This window comes from Crocodylus porosus, unplaced genomic scaffold (genome assembly GCF_001723895.1).
Source record: "Crocodylus porosus isolate Cpor-Errol unplaced genomic scaffold, CroPor_comp1, whole genome shotgun sequence".
NCBI lineage: Eukaryota > Metazoa > Chordata > Crocodylia > Crocodylidae > Crocodylus > Crocodylus porosus.
Window position 1 is genome coordinate 54,386,159 of NW_017728886.1, and position 17,667 is coordinate 54,403,825.

General features: G+C 40.6%; 1 protein-coding gene across 2 annotated transcripts in view; it reads left to right on the forward strand.

The window, feature by feature from the left end:
* Positions 1 to 17,667, forward strand: part of HDAC9 (histone deacetylase 9) — a 411,737-nt gene that overhangs the window by 118,413 nt on the left and 275,657 nt on the right. The window contains exon 12 of one of the 2 annotated variants that reach the window (XM_019534292.1): positions 5,174 to 5,443. In XM_019534292.1, coding sequence (XP_019389837.1) covers positions 5,174 to 5,443 — 270 coding nt within the window. Of the gene's footprint in view, positions 1 to 5,173; positions 7,782 to 17,667 lie in introns of those variants that run through there. The other variant, XM_019534285.1, reaches the window with a different exon arrangement.

A 17,667-nucleotide genomic window follows, 5' to 3' on the forward strand; every position in this document is an offset into this window, starting at 1 on the left:
GTGACCATAACCTCTTCGCAGAAGGAGAGCTTGTTCACATCTCTAGATTTTCCACCAGATTCATACTGAAAATGACTCATTCATGGTGGGTCAGGACTTCCTATTCAGCCTTACACCCATCCATGGCCATCAAAATGAATACCTCTGGTAGACTGGAGAGTTCATATCAATTGCCTGCAGGCACGGGTTGTTTGGATGCCAAAGGCTAGATACACATTTGTTTTGGAACCAAGAATGGAGAGCAGAGCATGCCAAACTCTCTTCCATCACATACAAGTCATCATGACAGACTCCACAACCATGCAGGTTTACAATGGGCAGTGTGGAAGATGATTCACCTCCCTAAGGGGAAGGAAGAAGTGAGAGGGGGAAGCAGGCAATCGGTGTCACTAGTGCATCTGGAAATCATGTATATGTGTCAGCTTCTTCACTTCCTTGGTCTCTAGTTTGCCAAGACGAAATGTCTCAGGAGATTCATCTCCCTCCACCATCAGTGGGAGATAAGGTTTTTCTGTTGCTAAGAATTCAAAAAGACTACAACAGGTCCAATTTGTTTGTTTGTTTTACACTATGGATTCTTATTTGAAATCCTTGGGTTACAGTGAGCATGTGACTATGGACAGTCAGTCAAGGGAAAACAAGTTATTTACAAGTGACTAGAGTTCTTCAAGTTGTTGATAACCATATCTATAGTCTACCCTCTCTACCTTTTCTTCCTTGGAGTTGCATGCAGTCTTTGACTGCCACAGGAGCACCGCCTTTTATCTGCTTGCCATGGGACACAAGGAAGGGAATGGCTCTAGTGTGCCCTTCAAGTGTTCAACTGATGTAAAAGTCTTCAGTTGAGTGAAGGATGTACGTATGGACAACACATCTCAAAGAGTGCCAGTTACTGGGGCAAATAACCTCTTTTTTAGTACTTATTCAGGCCCCAATTCCACTGAAGACCCAAAGCAATATTCCATTAACTAACATGGTGTGGGGCTAAATATGGTAGCTTTACGGATTATAATGCAAGCTACTACAAAAGTAGGTCAAGAAAATAAGCCTTCTACAGATGTTTGCATGACTTCGTTCATTAGGTTACCCTAATGAGTATTTGAGAGTGTTTCATACTACCCTAAGACAGTCCAAGGGTTTGGTATCACTAAGCTTAACAGCATTCAGGACCAATGGTGTACAGCAATTTGAGGGGAAAATGCCCACATAAAAGTGAGATAATTTAGAAGAAAGGGGAGCAATGAGGAAATAAAATATGCTCCTTAATTGTGCTGTCGACATGTTCTCATTCTCTTTTGCATTCCCCTCTGAGGAAAACCACCTGATGTCAAACAACTGGCATATGGAATGTTTTACAGATGGATCAGCATCAGTGACTAACATAGCTGTATATGATTATCTGTCACACAGATGTTTCAGCTTGTGTTTGTTTGCTAGCCAGCCAGCTAGCAGACACACTTTCTTTTGGGGGATCACCAACAGATGTTTAACAAAAAGAGAGAGAATAGCCTACTGCTCTGAATAGGTGTTGCTAGCTTCATTGCCTTTTTGGTCAGCATCATACCCTGAGAAATAACAGGAAAAGATCTACTGGTAGGATCTGAGAAATTTTCCAAATTCTTCCTTAAAAAAGGAGTCACTTAGTATTAGTTGCATTTGCAGGGTTTTCTCTGCCTTACAACACTGTCACCTGCAGCATTGAAAATATATTTGTAATGGTTGCTGAATACTAAAAATTAATGGAAAGAATTTTTTTAATAGGCCATTGCTATCCTTAATACCAACACACTAAAGAGTTATTAGACATGATGCCTGTAGCCTTTCATCATAGAAATATTTTTGTTTAATAGATGTGCTATTAGACTACAGCAAGTGCAGCCATGCACATAGAAATTTCTCCCACGTTGAGCTCTAATAAAGTCAGTGGGGCTTTGTGGAATCTGATTGCAGGATCTAAATGTTAGGGTGCAGACAGGGGTGACAATTTTTGCCTGATTTGGCACCTGAAAGTTGTCTACAGCTGTAACCCAAAAAGAAGTGCACGGCTGCAGACCGCTTTAAAAAGGGCCCAATCCCACAAAAATCTGAACCTTCATTATATGCGGGTTCAAATGATCATGCTCCAAAACAGCGCGTGTTCTGTAACTCGTGTCTGTGGAGCAACCAGCCTGTTGCTGTTTTCAGAATGGGAGTGAGGAGGGGAGCAAAGTACTTCCTGCAAAGCACTATGACTTGCAGCAAGGAGCTGCTTTTCTGTCTGCATCCTTAGTCACCCTGGACTCAGCCTACCCTTTGTGTCTGCATGTTATTGGGGGAGGGAGATGGACAACAATAGTACCTGATTTATTCATATAACCCACATAACATTTCCATTGTTCTGGAATTATAGATGGGCATCATGATCATGTTAGTGCTGAACCTCAACATTTAATTAAGTATCCCTTGTGATTTCTGACATGAGTAGGAAAACCCACATTCCCTTAAGTGACTTCTACATACATAGGAGGCTGTTGGAATATGTTCTGAGTATGTTTACTCTGGCTCCTTGCTACTCTCCAGATTGCTGCCAGAAAACAAGCCTCTCCAACCTACTCCCACTCCACACACTCTAAACCTAGAAATATGGTGCTGAGGATGCTTCTGGGTGTCCTCTCCTCTTCTCCACAACCACTTCTGCGATCTTAGGAATCAGACAGCTTGAGAGTGGTGTTGGGGTGGTACCTCAGGTTTATCCTCACTGCCCCAGTTCTGGGTTTGATCATGCAGAATAAGACAAGATGGAAAAGGCTTATTTTTCAGTTGCAGCTCTAAAGGTGGGCATTGGTTCTTCTGTCCAGTCTTACTAGAATTTGGAAAAAAACAAAACTCAGGTTGATGGAATCAAAGGCAGGTTAATATTTTGATATTTATCCGGTGCAAAAAGATCTTTAATTCACAAAACCATAGCAGTTTTTTCATAACCAAATTCTGTTCTCACGATTTTACCAAAGATATTTCGTTCAAGAAAGGACAGTCTTGGTGTAAACTTTATAGGATGTTGGCTCCCTGCCATCCTGAAGGGGGAGATCTTAATAGTCCCCTAATAGTCATAAGCACAGTACTTCCCCATCACCAAATAAGCACATGACTCTAATTCACACATTGTGCCTAAAACTTTCTTTACAAAATCCAGCACCTCAGGGCATGTGTAGATGAAATGGGGGCCCTAAACTGAAGCAGTGGGTTTTAACAAACACGGCTTCAATATAGGGCTGATTAAACCCCTGTGTCGTGCACATACCCCACTGACTTACCTGCCTCTCCAGTGGGGAGGAGAGAGCAGGCTGCTGGTGAGCGGAGCGGTCCCTGGGCTGCAGGAAGGGGCTGATGCTTCCTTCCACGGCAACTGCGCCCCCATCTCCTCCCCAGTGGCACCCACCCACAGGCACCTGGCTTGGGCAGTCCTGGGGGACACTGCAGCTGTGGAGGGAAGCTCTGAGCCCCCACACAGGTCAAGCAGGCAGGCAGGCTCCAGGGGTGCGAGGGAAAAATAAGATCAGACTCGCTGCTTTTCTTGGGCAGAGCCTGCTTTTCCAGGCTGCTGTCAAGCTGCCTGCAGAGCTTCCTGCAGAGCCGTGGAACTGCACGGAGCCCAGCGCTTCCCTCCACAGCTGTAGGGGCAGCAAAGTAAAACTACTCAAAGGAGACTGAACCTCAGGTGGCTAAAACTCAGTTTGAAAGACTATAGTTTTCCCTCAAGGCATGATTCTACTGCCGTGATGGAACACTTCATATCCATCAGCATGTCATTGGCCTGAGCCTAGAAACTGTTCTTCGCTTGAAGTCAGTAGGATAACTTGCATCACATTTAGCAAGTTGAAGGTGTAGTTCCAGGAGACTAATTCAAGGATGTATGAAATTATCTCTCTCCAAGAGCAAGGCCTTTTGAATATCCATACATGTGATGGACCTCTGCTCTGACACATGCTAATTAGCATGCATCAGAGCCAACTCAATTAACAGTCTCCACATCAGGTGTATTCATTGTCCCCACATTTCAAAATGGTGACGGGGCACTTTAACTAAAACTCATTGAACAAGCTTTAAAGTGTCCCCGCTGCCATTTTTGAAGTGTAAGATGCTGAATACATATAACACTGCTCCACTTAGTGGAGCAGCTGTCAGAGCAAGTGGAGCAGCTGTCAGAGCCGCTCTAGTTAAAGCTCCCACCCTCCCGCAGAGCATGTGTATAGATGCCTTTTTTGCCACTGCTGTCATTTACACAGCAGACAGAAGCAGGATTTCCTTGTACACCTGTGATACAGAGTTCCTGCTGAAAGGCTTGCTTCAGCAGGTAATCTATGTGAGATGTGTAGAAAGAACATGTGGCTTCAGTTTGCATCGCAGCCATGCTCCATCTGCTGGCCAGTGCAGTGTTCTACTTCTGACTCCCTTTGGCCTGGTTGATGTTTTCTGGTTCTGCTTCATCTTCCCTTCTAATAGACCTTCTTTTGGTGGGAATCCTGTGTCAGGATCTACTATTACTTTTTGCATACTACACAGAACTTTTTGTTGTGGTATGCTGTTTAGTTTTCATTGTAAAATATGGCAATTTAGATGTGGTTACTTCTTATGGAATTAACAAACAATATGAAATTATCTCTTTTCTTTGTTTGATTTTTGGCTCATACTTTAGAAGATTGTTTTGATGCAGAACAAAAGGAAGTTTAGGGGGGAAAAAACCTACTTTTTATTGCTTTTTTCTTCTATGTTTATATTTCTAGCTGTAGAATTACATTAATTTTCTATGTTATGACTCGTATGCTGACCTAAAGTCCGTGCATTTATATGCTAAGTATTTATAAAGAGAAATATCCCTTTTTGTAAAACAACTATGTAAGTAGTCATAGTTAAATAACTGTTATAGTACCGAGTATCATTTGCCAATTTAAAATTGTGCTATGCCATATTGTACAGGTAATTTTCTATATCCAGAACAAAAATATCAACCCTATTCTTGAGTAACTAGCATTCTTATAACATTTGTCTGATAAATTCCTGCTGGGAAGTTGCATGTTTTAACTAGCTCTATTGGTGACGTTGTGACTTTGTTAGTACAAAATATAATAATCTGTAACATTTTGCAGCTGCAGAGAGATATTAACAGTAAGGTTTATTTGTTCCTCTTTTTCAGATGCTCTCTAAATCAATTGAACAGCTAAAGCAGCCTGGCAGTCAACTAGAAGAAGCTGAAGAGGAGCTTCATGGAGATCCTGTAATGCAGGAAGAAAGAGCTCCCTCTAGTGGTAACAGCATTAGGGATGACAGCAGCAGTATTTGTGTGGATGACAGAATAGGACAGCAGGTGGGGGCTGTGAAAGTGAAAGAAGAACCACTGGACAGTGATGACGATACTCAAACCCAGCAAATGGAATCTGGGGAGCAAGCTGCTTTTATGCAACAGGTAATAGGCAAAGATTTAGCTCCAGGATTTGTAATTAAGGTTATTATCTGAATGTCATATATACATTTTTAGGCCTTGATAAGATTTTTTCTTTCAGTTCACAGATCTAGCTAATCTCATTTTGTCATGCGAAGAATCAAAGGTGGATGTGTTTCTATGCACACTTAAAACATAGTCAAACTCATACTAAGGCCACTGATTAAAAAAAACCTGTTGCACTCAATTATGCTATGTGAATCTTTGCATAATAAATAGGATTTGTATTAGCCCTGAACTCTATTACATCAGTTAGTTGTAGTGAAATGGAACTCGTTATATTAACTAGTTTGCTGAGATCAGTGATTGTTGGAATCAGTTTCCAGACCTGATCAATGAAACATTCACTCAGTCTTTCTGTTTCTGAATTCTTCTGAAATGTCTCCACTTTTGCTTTCACAGTTCTGTATATAATGTATCATACTGTAGTCTTCAACACTGTTAAGAGTAGGGTATTTTCCCCCATTAGACAGGTACTGGCTACAATACCAGTAGTCCTAGGTTTGTGTACAAAGTATGATTTAGAAAATAATAGAAATATAAGGTGGATGTAAAGATGCAAGGCAAGGCAAGGAATTATTTAAAAATCAAATTGTTTTCCTTTTGCACTGCTAAGTTTTTTTTTCTTTTTGTCTTATTTGATGATGCTATCTACAAAGACGTCCTCAAATGAAGCAGATGCAAATATCGGCACAGAATGATAGCCAGCATTATGTTCCAAACAGATACTTGGGTGTATCTGAAAATGCAGGGGAAAAACCCCCAGAATTATCATTATTATCTCATATCCAATCTCATGTTTATTTTTTTAAATAAAGATTAATCTTACAAAAATATATAATCTTTATCGCTAGGGTTTCATTGTCATTCTGAATAATGACTAACTGTGTAAGATGCCAACCTGGCAAAAGGAAAATCAAATTACTACAGAGTATTTTGTAAGTTGCTAAAAAAAAATGCATTTGTACAGTGCGTACCTTCAGAAAGACGGTGCCCTTTGTTGCTGTAAAATCAGAGTAGCTCTGAATGCAAAAGAAGGCACTGTTTATTTAAGTCAATACTTTGTCAGGTCCCTGCTGTTCTGCAGAAAAGTGATTCTGTGCGGGTGAAACAGGAAATGCCTTATGGAAACAGGAAGCCCAAGTGATTCATGTACAGAGGAATGTAAAGGGGGGGAGTTTGGGGTGGATAGTGTTCTACTCTCTCTGTTTTTAAAGGGCAGTCTATGAATTGATTTATTGTCAAAGAAAATAACAAAGCGAGTAGGGAAATTGTTAAGGAAGCTTTCCAGTGAAACATTTCCTTCATATTCCCTTCTGATATGTTTACCTTGTTTTATAGGTTTACTTTTGTTAAACTAGTTAAAGATTCATTGTATTAAGACCCCTTTAATATGGATAATCCAAAACTGACTTGGAATCCTTGTCAGTTTTTTTTTCTATTAAAAATATTTATATTTCTAAAGCTAAGGTATTTTGAGGTACAGTATCCTGTTTCAAAAGAGATAGTTGTTTTGCCAAATGTAGAAGTTGTTCTAATATATATTATTAGCATGTCATGTTTACATTTTGCTTTAATATTATCAGTCTCTTATAAAATGTTGCAACTTCTAAAGATACATTATCCTTTTTCTTAAAACATCTCCAAATAATTCAAATAACTAAATAGCTGCTAAAACAAGAAAAGGCCTCCTGAAACCTTGCCATCAGCTTTGATAGCAGAAATGTGTTTTGCATAATATATTAAGAACAGAAATAAATCTTTCTTCCTCTTACACAGAAAGAGGAGATAAAGTAGCATAATCATTCAAAAATATGAAACAGAAAAGGTAAAAATGTGCATTTATCCATCATGTTTCATTGCTTGAAAAGCCTAATTTTAGTGTCGCCAAAAAGGGATAGTGCATCTTTTAAAATACATTTTATTTGGGGAAGAACTTGTAGTTGAGCAGACTTTTGTACAAGATAAAAGACACATGTAACCACACACCATAGGAGATATTTTTATAATTGCTCAGGGGAAAGTTACCCCAGTACAACCAGTGGACTTTAATTATATTCAAATTTGATAGCCTCTGAATTTAATCAAGAAACTACCTGGAACCAGTGAAAAGGAAAACTGGGTTTAAACCACCATATTTCTAATTGATAATTGTCTCTTAAATCTACTGTATTTATTATAATTTACACCCATGAAGGTGATCTCTTGTTTTCTGATGTAAATATATTCTGTTTGTATGTTCCCTTTTTTGCCTTCTGATATAAGTCTATTCCTTTCTCAAATAAAGTTTTTTTTTAAAAGATCCCCTTTCAGATATTTGACTTTGTGTAGAGTTAATAATTTAGTTGGTGCTTTCTCTTTTGTATAACCAAATGTGCTTGCTACGCATTGTTGAAATAATTAAAGCTTTTAGGGGCAAGGTTTTTTTATTGCACTATTTTTACAATGATTACACAAAGTCTATTTTTGGTCTCTTGTTTGATCCTATTTCAGCCATTGAAAACTGTAAAACAAATGGAAATAATAACTATGCATGCTCATTTTCCCATCATGGCATTTTGTCTTGAATGCATGATCATAAATGATACCATAATGGACAGAAAGTACAGGTAAATCCCAATTTTCTAACTCCTAATTATCCCAGATTTGGCCAGGTTGAAAAAAATTTCCTGCTCATTTCCAATATTTATGATTTCATGAAAGTTTCACAAGGCTCTTGAGACTTTTGTAAAACTGGGGTTAACCTATAAATACATTCTGGGAACTTTACAGACGTGAAGCCTGTTAGAGGTTTGCATCTCACCTACCCTTCACCCCACCCCCAAACTCCAAGTTCAGAAAAGCGCTTAAGTATTTGCTTAAACATATGCTTAAGTGCTTAATGAACAGGATGCTTTCCTGAACTTTAGTTCAGATTTTTATTTCGGTGTTTGTAATTTACTAGCACAGGTAGAAGTGAAGGAAAAGTTGAAAATAATTCTTAGCTGCATTATCTATCAGCTCTAACTCTTCCTTCAAATTGAATGTTAGCTGTTTCACTTCCACTACTGCTTACACTAAAATGATAGGTATGAGTTTTCATGAACACAGCATAATTAGTTTAAATTTTCTAACCATTTATTTGACTGATATGGACGATATGCTAAAAATAACCACAAGCTAAAAACAGAGCTAAAAGTCTTACCTTGCAATAGTTAAGAGTATAACTTGGATTATCAATACTGTCATAACTTACTGCCATATAGAACAGCATCTACTTATAACCTGGAGTCTGTAAGTAAGTAGTTGATATATACTTTTTAAAAATCTGAAGCCTTTTGTTTAAATGATCACATAAGTGGTCAAATAACAGCTTTAAGTATTTTTAAGAGTTTGATTTTTCCCTTTTTGAAGGATTAGTTAAAAGAGTTTTTATTTACCAGGTATCCAGAGACTACAATGTAGAGAAACAAAAAAATGTATTTAATTAAAAATACATCTTATTTTTTTCCTGAAGATAATGAGTAATAAGGCCTTCTTGGTAATAAGGCCTGTTTCGCTCTGCTGTCAAAAAAAGTCTGCATAGGGATTAATTAGGGAGCAATCCCTTCTAAATTAGAAAAAAAATGCTTGATAAAACTCATGTACTCTGAGGAAAAGTACACTAAGAAACAAGTGGTGCTAAAATATAATTTTTATAAGTTTAGTATTTGTTCATCTTTTGGCATAAAAATATAGTATTAAAGTCTGAATCTCAGTGGCCAGGAAGCAGTGTTGACACTCATCTTTATCATTCAATAATTCATTCATACACCTTCATCATTCACCTCCTCCTCATCACATCCCCTAAGATTTACTCCATGGCAATTAATCCAGGCATACCCTGTTTTTATCTTCACTGGCTTTCTGAGGTAAATATTTTGTAAGAGTTATTTCCAAACACTGAGCCAAAAATATAAATATTTTTCTTTCTTCGCAAAATTTGCAGCCAAAATTAAATCAGCAAAATTAATTTAGTAAATGTTTTCTCTCCTCATACCTGCCTGTCCCGCTTAGAGCCACTCAAGGGGCCACTTGTTTGCTTTCCATTTATTTGTTTAGTTTCTGACTTCCTTATACAATTCCCATCATCTGGGTGGCAGTGCTGTTTAACTACCTCATTTTTTTTGATGAAGGATCCTCCTGTAGATAACTATGCACAAAATTCTTCCTCAGGCAGATCATCATCATAGGCAAAATTATCTTCTGAATTAATGTCCAGTCTCATTGACCATCAGCGTATTTGATGAGTCTGCCATGGGGTTTTTCATCTTTGAATTGTCTCTTAGCCTGCCTTGATTTTTCTGTCGCCTTTTATTTAAAGTCTCTCAAACCTAAGTGCATGGCCAAGATACTTGCCTTTTTTTTTCCAGGATTTCTTGAGTGTCCCTGTCTGTGCTGCTCTATCACAATAAGTGTAGACACACATTTACTTTTAGACTAGAGACAAATATTCAAGAGGCCTGAGCCTAAATTGATTCAGTCTTTGCTGGTTAGTCTAACCTGGCTAGGCTGAATCAGATTGTAACTGTATAGACATCCCAGAAATGCAGGCACAACTCTGCAGTGGCTCAGGCTAGAAGCTGGTGGGGAGAGAAGGCGGGGGAGAAGCCCTCCCTTGACTTCCACAGAGCTGAGCTGAGCAGAGGGGAGCATGGCCAAGCCCCAGCAGGACACTCTTATTAGGGAGGTGGTCCCCCACCTTCTGACCAGCCCAGCAGGGAACTGATAACACAGTGTTTATCCCCCCTAACTCTGTGTTTATCAGCCCATTAAGAAAACAACAGAGGGACATTACCAGCTACCAGTTGATTCTGCCTTTGTCCTGGCTGCCACAGTATGGACTGTAGCCAGCATGTGGTCTGCTAGCCAATGCTGAGAGGTGTCTGTGTAAGGCAGAGGGGATGGGGAATTGCTGCTTAGCAGGGATCGTCTAATCATTAGCAGGGAGTGTGGGGGGAAGCAGAGAAGCCAGGCAGATGGCTGCAGTCTCTGCTGAACTCCAGCCAGGGAGCAGAGGGGAGGGGCCAGCCCTGCTGTGGAGCAGAGAACCCCGCCCAGCCCAGAGAGCATGCCGGGATGCTGGAGGATTCTGGTTTAACTTAAGCCAACAAGGGGTTTGGGACAGACGTTGCATAAACCGGTTTGAGCCAAATCAATTAAGTCTGATACTACCTTCAACCAGGTTTATCTCAGACCAGTTTCAGCCATTTTCCAACTGGTTTATGTGCACTGGACATCTGTTCCATTACAGGTTTAAACCAGTTTCTGATCACTTAAACCGGTTGGTGTATAGTGTCTGTCCCTAACCTTAGTCCTGCTTTTTTACTTCAGTACTTGGGTGCTGCAGCTTTTTTCTGTGGTATAACACAACATTGAATGGTTTCATTTTTAAGGAACACTAATCAATAAAATACATTGTATAGAGAGGGCTCTGCAAAGGGCATATAAACCAGAACTGTAGAAGGCCCACTAAAGAAGAGGGTCCCCTAATAATGGACACTGCATAAATGTATAAGATTAGCCTTCTTAAGAGTGTGAGGGTGAAGAGTTGAGCGTCCACCTATAGGCTGAAGCTCAAACTACAGTAAGTAGGAGCATCGGTTAATACAATGTGAGAAGAAGCAATTAACACCATTACCATGGGCAGACCTGCAGTTTTGAAAAGGGGGGTGCACAGTGCATCGCAACACAACACAGCACACAGTTTTCTCCAGGTAAAAATAAACTAGAAATTTATACTAATATGCTAGGGACTTAGGACTGTATTACTGAGTTTACATCAAGAGCAAAAAGAAATGCAACTTCATTGAAAATGGATTAATTTTCTGTATCGTATGAAAACGGAACCAACTAGGCAAGAAATACTCAAAAGATGCTGTTTCTTTAATCGTCTAATCATTAGATTAAATGTATGTCTTTTTAGTGTCCTAAAACACAAACAAACCTTTAGCATCTTAACAGTGCATCCGATTCTTCACTGAAAGGTATTTCCACACCTGGGTTAATTTTTTTAGCTAGAGTTAAACCAGTCTGCAGGGCTGTTATATAAGAGCTATTTTACCAGGAAAGCAGAAAGCAAAAGGGAAAGCAGAACTGTAGAAGAAAGGATAGTTTATCAGTGGATCATAAGCACCATTTAAAAAGAAGGGAGGGTTGTTAACACCTGTGGAATGAAGAGTTTAGAAGGAATCAAGTAGATTATAAAGAGCTATGAAGTCAAGTGACTCCCTCACTGCTTTCTGCATAGAAATACTGATGCCATTTCCAGGCAGTTGGTTTTAAAGTTTGGGTGTTGGAGAATCAAAGGGTGGAGGGGTGGGAGGGAAGGGGAGCAGGTGCAAGTGCACCAATGCACCCCACTTTGATCTGCTCCTGACCACTACCATTTTTAGTGTTCTGACTGGGCTTCAGTATTAACACATTGGGACTCGAAGAGGACGGTCCTCAACTCTATAAAGTTCAAATGTTCATATATTCCATAAAAACTGTGAATAAAATATTCCATAAAAACTTGTCACAGATGATCTGAGAGGGATAGGAAAATAATCTTTCCCAGTCGAGTAAATTGTTTGGAGTATAGAAGCACTACTGGACACCAGGCACTACCACTTGTCTTCATCCTGTGAATGTGTGCTTTTGGATCTACTCATCATCACTTACATATCATTAGCAGCAAGCAAAGTACCTCTTCCTCCCAGGTCCACATTTGCTTTTTAAAGCCTTCTAAGCTGTTGGCACAGGACCACTGTTTGGCTTTAGGGTTTGGTTTGGAGATTTAGCGGTGGAGTTCATTTTCAGAACAAGAAAGGTAGCAATCTACCAGAAATGTATAACTACATTTTAAAGAAATTGTCTGGCCACCAGAACCATATTCATGCAACATTCCTATGCATACCGGCTCAACTGGGTTTCCTTTTCTTCAAGGCAAGAGCCAGATTGAGCTACACATCAAGTAAGGATGGTGCCAGAAAGAATCTGGGGCCAATTCAACCTCTGATGCTGCTCTAACAATCATCGTTATGCATCCAGAAATTGTGAGAATGCAAGATAATCCAGCCATGCCACCTTCCACTCTAAGAGCAATCTCTGTGCTGAAGGAATGGGTGTGGTGTGATCCAGGCCTGGGTGGGACATGGCTTGCTACTTTCTTTCTTAAGAGAGATCCCCATGTGATTATTTAAGATGGCTTTCTATCTTCTTTGCTCTGAGGATGTGTCAAGCTTCCTGGCTTTGCTTTTTAAAAATTGTGTGACCTTCTGATACTTGTGGATCTCTTCTAAATATCTAGGCAAGGGGATAAAATAGAACTGAAATAAAAAAATAATTTGTCAGAAGAATGTTTACAGCTATTTGGTCCCTTTTCTTAGTTGGCATTTGAAGTCTTTTCTGAAAAAAGTATCTTACTGAAAAAATCTGTTCCTTTAAACTATATTTATTTGTTTTCTCTTTTTCCTCCTGGAACTGATCAATTGCCATGAATCAATTGTAATCAAGAGCTTTAAAAGCTTTTATCTAAGTATATTCCACAGTTGCACCAAATGAAAGGTCAGTGTCACATAGACGAACACTGTGATGTTTTCCTTATATAGCCATGCCAGCCCTGGTCTCTCCTGCCTGCTTTGAAGAATCCTGGTGTTGCTTTTTATACATCTATCAATCTTGATGTCTCTTTCATGCTTAGCTTCCTTTTTCAATCATTTGAGAAATCAAACCAGACAGTAATCTTTTCCAGTACTACCTCATGCAAAGGAGAATATAACAGGACTCTCTGTGGTGATACTGGGCACACTCTGGCCAATTAGACTCTGGTTTCTGGTGCACACTGCTGCCATGTACACCCTGCCACTTTTTTTAGTGGCAGTTTTTTTGACACTTGGCTCTTCCAGTGTCAGAAACCCCAAACAAACCACCATGCTGCTAATGAGCAGTGTGGTGTACAAGTGCATGTGCACAGAGTGTGGTTTGTGGCACCTCAAGTGTCTTTGAGGCTCTGCAAACTGCACGTGCGCACTCATGGGTATGTGCCCTATAGGTCTAAAACCATGGGGTATGTTGGTAGAGACGCTTCCTGTTAATTTTGCATCTGTTTCCTCAGCACAGGAGTTTATGAATATTACCAAAATCCTGCAGCAATACCAGTAGCAGAGTGACCAATAGGGGGATCTAGAGGGAACAGAGACTTAGGGTGGCTTGTCCATGCCTCCCCAGTGGAGGTTTTTAGAGCATGAAGGACTTTTCCAACTACTCAGACTACAAAGATCACCATTTTCCTGCCAGCAGGTCTGGATATTGCACACTTTGTATTTCTCGCAATGCCAATTGCAATTTACACCTTCTTCATAGAAGTGTGTGTTACACATCTGACAGCAAAGCTGAGCCCACGCTACTTTCTCTCTTAATTCTTATTCAGTCTCCTGAAGTTTCACAACTTGTGCTCTATGCCTGCCAGCCACTTGTTCTTTTAGTGCCATCGTTTGACATGTGTTGTGGGCAGGCTTTGTATGGCTTCGTAGCGTTAACTGTCTCCAAGTAGGCTTTTCTCTTCAGCTTTGCTCAGAGCCTGTCTCCTCATAGTCTCCAACCCTTTCCCCAGTGAAAGCTTGAGGCATCTGCTGTTCCTTGCCTTTTGTACTTGCTTCCTAAAAGAATACAGCAGTGTGGGGGTTTTTAAAGTAGAATTTGCTCTTGAAATGGGTGACAAGCTTAAAAGTTTGCAAGCTGGAGTTCTTTATTCAAGCATTGGTAGAATGAGCTTCCTCATATTGCTGTACACTGAGGCTCTGCCCTGACCATAAGGTACCATGGATAAGATTGCTAGTTATTCCCTCTTCAGTCCATTTTCCTAGGCCTGCCTGCATCTACTGAACATGGCAGTGAAGTGAAACATGAACATTAATTGCTGTTGAGTTCTTTATTTATCTGTTATGAACCAGGCAAAGTCTGATGACTGTTTTCACAGAGGCCAGCAAACAGCACCTGGCAAAACCATCTTTTGGTTAGCATAGGGCAGGCTGCGCAATTTCTAAATGGTCTGGGGTTGCATGCCACATAGGCCTCACCAGCATGAACCAGTGGTCCCCTAAGCCCCATGCTGCACAGGTGCCCAACTGCTATGCACTGTCAACCCAGCTTCACCCCCAGTTCCTTAGCTGCACGCTCCCCTCCTGCACTGTACCATGAGGGCACACCCGATGAGCTGTGGGTTGCACCACCCTGGTCCACCTCCTTGGGTGAAGGCAGGAATGGAAAATGGAGGAGAAAGGGGAGACTGGAGACCCTAGCTGCTGATGCAGCCAGTGGTATGGGGGGAACGGCAACTGGGTGGGAGCTTGGGGGCCACAAATTAAGCAGTCATGGGCTGCATGCCGTCTCTGGTTTGCCAGTTGGACAGCTCTGCTGTAGGGAATCATGCACATGTGAAACACTGCGTTAGTTATGAAAGCCTTCATAACTGATTGGCAGTTCCTGCAGTTCTCCTGTTCTTTTTGTTCCTCTAGCATTTACCTAGATCTGCTTATACTTCTTCTACTCTCTACCTGAATAGTTTTCTTTGGAATAATAAAACTACTTTTGTATGTTTATCTGCTGAAATTTCCAACTCTATGCTTAGAAGCCCAAAGCATTTTCCTTGATATTTTTTGTAGAAAGGGAGAGACGGCACTGGATACCTAGCATGAATATAGTGATGATGTCATTCAAATCTGTTCATTTCTAGGGGAAAATATATGTTGCATATGCCACTAATTTACATCATTTAATTTAAATGAACAGGCATAAGCTCTTTGAAATCAGAAATACCCTTCAGGCCCTGTGAATGAGGCTCTTGGCATTCATGATTTTTTTTAAAGTTTTTAGCCCTTAAAAAGGAAACCCTTGAAAACATAAACCAACATAAACTAAGCACTAGTTGTAAAGAATAGTAGTGAGGCACTATAACTAGAGGAATCAATAGGTTACATTTGAATTAGGAGCAGACAATTTGTTTTGAAGCCTGCTGAAAACAGTAAGATTTGGGCTTAGTTTACTGTTTTCAGGCCTGTCTAGTGCTGGAAACAAGGCAGCTACTGCTGAATGTCTTTCTAGTAGTATATTTATCTGGATCCATATTATCTGAATGCCCTTCAGTTATCTAGAAATAATCATCACTGTTTTTTTGGCCATGTTTATTTTAGTTATATCATTCTTGAGGAGAATGACAATGAGTGAAAGACTGAACGTAATTTGGAGAGAATGAATACTGTGCTCACAAACCTCATACTGTTAGTTTGCAGTTTCATGGGGATGTTGCTGCTACAGGAGGTCATGGGGAAAAGCATGATTTCTCAGTTAGGTCCTATTTCACAAAGAGCTTTCAATACTAAAACTGAGAAACAACTAGAAATTTAGAACTGGTCTCTATTCTGCAGGAAACCAGAGGGTGATATGTTTGTGAAACTATGAACTTTCTCTTGAGTAAAAAGCATGCTGCATTTTACTAAGATGGAATTATTTTATAACATTTGGTTTTACTCATAGATTGGAGTGGCAATAATCTGGAGGCCAAAAATAGTGGGATTGTGGTAGCAAGGTCTCCCAGCCTGTCACAGATGGAAATAAGTCTTTGTTTTTTGGACTTTTGGGGTTTTTTGGGGGGGCGGGTCTTGGTTCTTCATTATTTTGTTATTATCGCTGGAGAATGCTGTGTACTGACTTACCTGGGCAGCTGCACAAAATAGTTGGGCATATTATAAAGGAAACAAGTTCCTTATAGCTCTTCCATCTTACTACCTTTATCCCCTTCACCTTTACTAGGGTCACTTCTAGGCCTCTGCTTCCAGGCATTGATTTTAGCTAGGAATTAGACTGAGTACGTTTACAAATGCATTAATGCAATTCTCGTAATGCACATTAAAGTTAGTACTTCCAATGTGAGGTACTAAATAAATGCACATTGGGCTGCCCTAATGTGCCAAATGCACATTTTAGGTGATGTTTAATGTACCATAGTCTATTTTACTTCATATTAACATAGTCACCTGTTTTTTTTACATGACACTTCAATGTGCAGTGAAATAGGCTCTGTGTATTAAATTGCACGTGTAAACTTGCGTACTGTTCGTAAGTTTTTGACTTAGAGTGTTTTTTTCACATACTCAGGGGTGACACAGGGGTGCACGTGCACCCCCTGAAAGCGCCAGTGCACCCTCTGTCCAGCTATGCTCCCTGTTTAGCTGGCTGGCAGGGGGGCAGGTGGGAGCACCAGTGCCCCCTCTGCAAGTGCCAGCCAGGGAGTGAAGCTGCCAGCAAAAGCAGCTGCACCACTTCTGGAAGTGAGTGAGTGAGATCAGCTGTCCTCCTCCCCCCACCAGCAGAATCAGCTGCCAAGGAAACCCCTGCCCCCCCCTCGCTGACTGGTGTCAGGGAGGGCACATGTACCCCCTGACTCAAAAGGCACCACACACTCATGCACGTACTCTTCCAAAGAGGGTTTTGGATATTGAGAAAAACATTTGTCCTTACAACGCTGAGGAATAGTCTGAGAGAAAGAGCTGGTTGCATTTTACCTCCAGGAACTTCTTGAGCATGTGGTAGAAGTACTTGTTGATCAGCGATACCAACAGGTATCAAGGAGGAGGACTGGAAATGTACCGTACTTAACTGTGCACAGCAGAAGTTCATCCACCAGCAAAAGTTCTGGGACTCCGTTGCTGAGAGGGATCTAGGACACTTGCTCTTAACTGGTATTTATAGACACTTTTTATGTAAGCTTCTTATTTAGCAGGTGTTCATTCTTTACCCAGCCTGTGACAAGTGGAGACCTATTTCCTGTTACCCACCTTATCACCCACTCCACAAACCATAGTACAGCCTACCTGCAAAGAGACCCCAAGAACAACAACCTGCACATCAGCTTTGAGGAACAGCTCTAAGTTAGGACAGCTATTTTGGAGAGCCTGATCCTGAGGCTGGAAAATGATACTCAGTGAAAGAATTTGGTGCCCTGTGACCAGTGGGGTCCCTCAAGGCTCTGTCCTTGGACCCATACTGTTCAACATCTTCATTAATGATGTGGACATTGGAGTCAGGCTCGGCAGTGCTACGTTGGTTAGCACTACAGAAGAAAGAGACTTGGGGGTCATCATTGACCACAAGATGAACATGAGTCTGCAATGCGGTGCTGCAGCTAG